The sequence below is a fragment of the Setaria italica genome, chromosome VIII, assembly GCF_000263155.2.
Source record: "Setaria italica strain Yugu1 chromosome VIII, Setaria_italica_v2.0, whole genome shotgun sequence".
Taxonomy (NCBI): Eukaryota; Viridiplantae; Streptophyta; class Magnoliopsida; order Poales; family Poaceae; genus Setaria; species Setaria italica.
In genome coordinates, this window is record NC_028457.1 from 11,443,966 (window position 1) to 11,450,043 (window position 6,078).

Below are 6,078 nucleotides of genomic sequence, written 5' to 3' on the forward strand. Positions count from 1 at the left end.
CCAGGTGTGGGTGCGGATGACGGTGGCCGCGGTGGGCGGACGGCGGGGGGCGCTCGGACTGCAGACGGGACGCAGGCCACGACAGCTAAGGCGCAGGCGCAGATGATGGAATCGGACGGGACGTGGGCGTGGACGACAGCGGATAGGGTAGGCGGACGATGGCAGCCGGGCCGAGCGGATGGCGGGGGGCGCTCGGATAGCGGACGAAGCGTGGAGGCGAGCGGGTGCGGGGACGGCGGATCTTGCAGAATGTGGTATACAAGGCAGTGGAGAAGGGGGAGGATGTCTTAACCCCCCCCCCCCTCTCTAGTCCCTTGTTGACTTTGCAACCGGGGCTAAAGGGCCTTGAGTCCTGGTTACAAATTCAACTCGGTACTAAAGGTCCCCCTTTGGTCCCGGTTGCAAATTTCAACCGGGACTAAAGGGTGGTTTTTAAAAACCTAATGCACATTCTTGGCAAGGACGAATGGTTTGTCATTGTATCCAGTCTTGGTCAGGTCCACTACTGTCATTCCATACTAATCTTTCGTTACGCCACCTTCAGTTAGCTTCACCCATTGACAACAAAATAGAGGGATGTTCAGCGGTTCGTATTCGAGTTCCCAGATCTCCTCTATGAAACCATAATACGAGTCCTTGCTCCTATTGCTATCTATGGTATCAATGCGGGCTCTCATGTAAAATGCATAACCATTCATCTCATAACCTTGGAATTTCACGATTGTGCTAGAAGGTCCCCTAGCTAACCAAGCGAGTTATTTGTGAATCGCAGAGTTACCCATAAGGTGTTGACGCAAGCAAGAGGGAAAAGTATCCATGTGATGACGTATAATCCAGGCATCGGATTTCGTCGAGTATTGGGAAATAGAATATGCATGTGTTCCTCGATATACGGAGCCATAAAGGATGATTGTTATAGAATAGTGAAATGTGCTTTTTGGAATAAATCAGTATCATTGCTCAAACTTGATTTCCTTCCAAGGGTGCCCGTTCCCCATAGCCTCCCCTCGTGGCATGATGTTGGAACCCCAATCAAATTAATTGAGTCAACAAAATCAACATAAAACTCAATGACCTCCTATATTCCATATCCCTTGGCGATACTTCCTTCTGGATGGGCACAATTATGAACATAGTTTTTTAGACTAACATGAACCTCTTGAAAGGCCACCGAGAATAATAATCTCTTTGACTAGGTGAACCAAGAGGTGCGTCATAATATGGAAGAAGGATGGTGGAAATACCAACTCAAAGCTGACAAGATATTATACCACATCATTTTGTATCTTTAGTAGCTTGGTTGGATTGATGGCCTTCTGCAAAATTGCATTAAGAAATGTGCATAGCTTTACGAGCGCCAATTGTACATTCTCTAGTAGAATACCCCTCGGTGCAACCGAAAGCAACTAGGTCATGAACATGTGGCAGTCATGGGCCTTTAGATTTTTGAACTTCTTTTCTTTCATAGTTATTATTCCTTTTATATTCGATGAGTACCCAGATAGAACCTCGATACTATTCATGCATTCAAACATGCTATCCTTCTCTTCCTTGCTAAGAGTGTAATGGCAGGACGTAAGTAGTGTTGTCCATTATCTCTCTTTTTCGGATGTAGGTCATCTCGTTGCTTCATACATTTCAGGTCCTATCATGCTTCCAATGTACCTTTTGAGTTCCCATAACAACCCATGAAGCCCAGCATGTTCACGCAAAGATTCTTCATCAGGTGCATCACGTCTATTTCTTGTGGACTTCTTGTTCCACATGGGTGCACATCTGTTATCGTTGTTTGGAACATGTTCGCTATCGAGACCCTTTCCAAAGACTACCTTACATCCTTTATCATCTCAAATACATTCTTGCCATTACGATGTGCAAGTTTTTACGATGGTCTAGCGCCCCTTTGAAATGCATCTCTTTCTTTCTTAATGGGTGGTTAGCAGGAAGAAATCGCCGATGGCTAATATACACAACCTTGCTATAGTGTATCAAATACATGCCATTTGTGTTGTCTAAAGAGTGGGTGTAGGCCCAATATCCCTTGTTTGTCTGTCCTGAAAGGTTACTCAGCACAGGCCAATCATTGATGGTTACAAAGAACAATTCTCGTAGGCCAAAGCCCTTATTTTTATCCTCATCCTACACCTGTACACCTTCTTCCTTCCAGAGCAGTAAAAGTTCATCAACCAACGGTCTTAGGTGCATGTCAATGTTGTTACCGAGCTATTTTGGGTCTTGGATAAGCACCGGCATCATAATGAACTTCCACTTCCTGCATAGCCAAGGAGGAAGGTTGAACATACATAGGATCATAGGACAAGTACTATGACCACTACTCAACTCACTGAACGGATTGAATCCATCAGTACTTAAACTAAACCTTATGTTCCTTGCATCACTTTCAAAGTCCGGGAATGCTCTATCAATTGATCTCCACTGGGCCCCATCAGCAGGGTGTCTCAACATGTGATTTTGCTTATGTTATTCTTTGTGCCATCGCATCAACTTAACATTTGCCTTGTTTTTGAACAAATGCTTCAAACATGGTATTATAGGGAAATACCACATCACCTTCGTGGGAACTGTCTTCTTGGGAGGCTACCCCTCGACATCATTAGGATCATCTTGCCTGGTCTTATACCACAGCACTCCACACACAGGATAAACATCCAATTTCTCCTATTCATCACCACGACAGAGGATACAGTCATTAGGACCTGTGTGTATCTTCTGAACCTCCAATCCTAGAGGGCAAATAACCTATTTAGCTTCATATGTTGTGGACGGCAATTCATTATTCTCAGGAAGAATGTTCTTTACAATTTTCAATATCCCCTAAAATGTCTTATCGGACACACTATTTTTTGTCTTCCATTGTAGCATTTTCAGTGTGGTACCCAATTTTTTATGCCCCTGCTTGCAATCTGGGTACAACAACTTTTTGTGATCATCTATCATGTGCTGCAACTTTTGTAATTCCTTCTCAGTTTCGCAGTCTCTCTATGCATCCCGTAGCACCTGACCAAGATCATCAATAGGGCCATCTTTTGCAAACTCTTCTTCATTAGCCTTGCCCATTGTAGTATCTGCAAAACCTTGACCTGCAGCCCAATTCGGAATGTTGTTATCATCCTCCTCTTCTTTGTTGTCTTCCATTATAACCCCTCTTTTACCATGCTTGGTCCAAACCAAATAGTTGGGCATGAAACCATATCTAAACAAGTGGCTGTGAACAGTCCCCTAGGAAGAGTAGTCCTTCTTGTTACTGCATTGGAAGCATGGACAACATATGAATCCCTTTTCTGGCTTGTTGGCTTTGGCCACTTCGAGAAAATAATGCAAGCCATCAACAAACTCCTTGGTCCGTCTGTCCACAATATACATCTATTTCCGGTCCATTTGCATCGTATTACATGAGAAATGGACATAGGTCTTCATATTAGATAAAGAACTTGATCAATATCATGTAGGGAAAAAAAATAGAGTAAATATGTTTATAATATTTAGTCCTTGCAATAATCATGATATAAATAAATTATTCCATGAGAAATGGACATGGGCTATCATATTAGATAAAGAACTTGATCAATATTGATAATTTATGCCAATCAAACTTCATAAAGATAAAAATAATTCATATGAAAATTATACCAATCAACTTTCATAACATTCACTAGGTCGACAAAAAGAAAAATGCTAGAATTTTGCAACAAGACAATAAAGATACTATACACTAAAGATTAGAAACGCTTGATAGTGGACTTCATGTAGTGAATTATCCCAAAATAATAGTACTACATAGTAGAATGTTCGCCCTCCAAATCATCTCTGCACATGACTGAATGTTCTACAAAGTATATGGAGAGTCACCTCTGGTCCTCCAGTACCAGAAAATAATAGTATAACAGAAGATCTACGAATCCACATACTCGGGTTGAATATTTGTTGGCGCTAAAAGTCAGCTGATTGACTCTCAGCGTCGGACACACGACCCCGGAGAATCTGCTTAACTCTTGTTCGGGTAATCGCCCTGGTACAGTTCGCGCGGCGTGCCAGCCAATCTAACCTGTTGATTGGCAAGGAGAAAACGTGTTAAATTCCACGGATTGTGATCGGCTAAGGTTCCGATCTTGAGGAAGCGTATCAGCGAATCGGCCGATTTGCTATAACAAGGTAATCGGCTGTGGTACAGCTGATAACTAGGCAGCGGTTATGAAGAAAACCACTAGAGTAAACTAAATAACGCTGCAAGGGCAACACTTGAAGTACATCTAATCGGCTATGCGAGAGCAATAGATGAATATAATGATAGATGAGCCGAAAGTCCCGATTTCAAGCTGGATAGCTGGTCATAAAACTAGAACAACAGGTAAAAACCTAGAATTCTAAAAAATATCGATAACTAGTGAATAAATCTAAACAAAACGTCAGTGATGCGCCCGAAGTTAAAGCTTAGATATTACTCGATAAATGGAACTTACAGAATCAACCGGAGATCGTGTTGATGCAGCCCTGCCAACCCGCATGAACTCGTGAAAGAAGAAAAAGTGTTGGCGAAATTGCCGACTTGAAAGTAAAGTACGAGGAAATAATAGATTGTTGTATTGATTTGATGTGTATTTTACAGATCTCTAAAGACGGCTATTCATAGCCTGTTACAACCAACTTCTTAATCGACTAGGATTCTATCTCTAATTTTAAACGAAAACAAATATTTACAAGTACAACTCGTATCGGAGTTGGTCGTTGCGCTCCTGTGGGCCAATCTTCTCTTCGCAATTCACTTTAAGCCCATATTAGCCCAATTGCCCTAGCCTCTTAATCGGTCGATTTCTACCAACTCCATCCGCCAAAACACTGCAGCGCCAATCGGGCGATCTTCAACTGTAGCACCACTCGGCCGATTCCCAGTCGTGACTTTTTCGACTCACCACATCGGCTAATCCTCTCCCTTCTTGACGCCGATTCCATACGTCTCAAAATCTGGCGTCAACACATGCCCCCCAGTTTCAGAGTAAAACATAATCTTTACTTTGAAATTCCTTTCAACTTCCTTTCCGAAACAAACGCATTAAAAACATCTTTCTGTTTCGCGGTTTTTTGCCTGATGATTGCAATCTTTTCGAAACGGACGCCTGAGACAACCACTCCCCCCGAAAAATCGCATCGATGGTGCGGTAAAAATCCCGCTTTCACCTCTTCTCAGACCGTCCTTAAATATCAGCACATCCCGCACTTCTTTTTCACAAGCCCACGTCTTCCTTCTTTGGCGCATTGGTTTCCTTCTTTCTCCGGTGCCTCTTTAGCTTCCAATCTCCTCTTCCGGCGACCCTTTTCATCCATATTCCATTCCACCTTCCCAATGGCAACACCTTCAGGAACTTCACCAACACCCGAGGCCCCAGCGACAGCTCCACCAGCAGCAGCTCCAGCGGCAGTGGTAGCAGCTCCATCGGCAGGAGCGGGAGCTTCATCAGCGACAGAGGCCCCACCGACGGCTTCAGCGTCCGTAGCTCCGCCAACAATCCCGCCAACCACAATGAGCTTCATCCTGGAGGTCCTTACTGAAACTTTCTTTCTTTTCAATGCCAAGGCATTTATCTTAGATCCGTTCTTATTTCCTCCCTTTTTACCCTTTTTTTAGGTAGTTAGGCACCAGATTACCATTCGCCTTATCGAAAACCCCGGTCTTATCTGTCTTGGTCGTATGGGAAACCCAGATCCAATTGATCTAATCAACTTGGAAACCCATAGAATTCCATTTAAGCAGTCGACCATGGACCTAGATCACTGGTCAGGCACCTTCAGATCATGGCTGAATGAAATCCCTGGTTGGAAAGAATGGTATCAAAGGATAGCCGCCTCTAAAAGGGTTCAATGGGACGAGCGAAAAATCGGCCAGTGTATCGACTTGTCCTTGTCCCTGATGGAAAGGAACGAGCCCTTAGTGATAGCAGCCTCCTATTTTTGGTCCGACACTCTCAACGTGTTTCTCCTCGGTCATGGGCCTATGACTCCCACTTTGGCTGATGTAGTAATGTTGACTAGCCTTCACATCTCCTCTCCTGACACCCCTTT

The 6,078-nt window shown here is 43.7% G+C and overlaps 1 protein-coding gene across 1 annotated transcript in view; it reads right to left on the bottom strand.

Annotated features, from left to right (window-relative positions):
* LOC101776320 overlaps nucleotides 1–5,474 on the bottom strand; it is a 9,889-nt gene extending 4,415 nt beyond the window's left edge. Inside the window, exon 1 of the mRNA XM_004980301.1 lies at nucleotides 5,373–5,474. Coding sequence (XP_004980358.1) covers nucleotides 5,373–5,474 — 102 coding nt within the window. The remainder of the gene's footprint in view (nucleotides 1–5,372) is intronic.
* Between the last annotated feature and the right edge of the window lie 604 nt (nucleotides 5,475–6,078).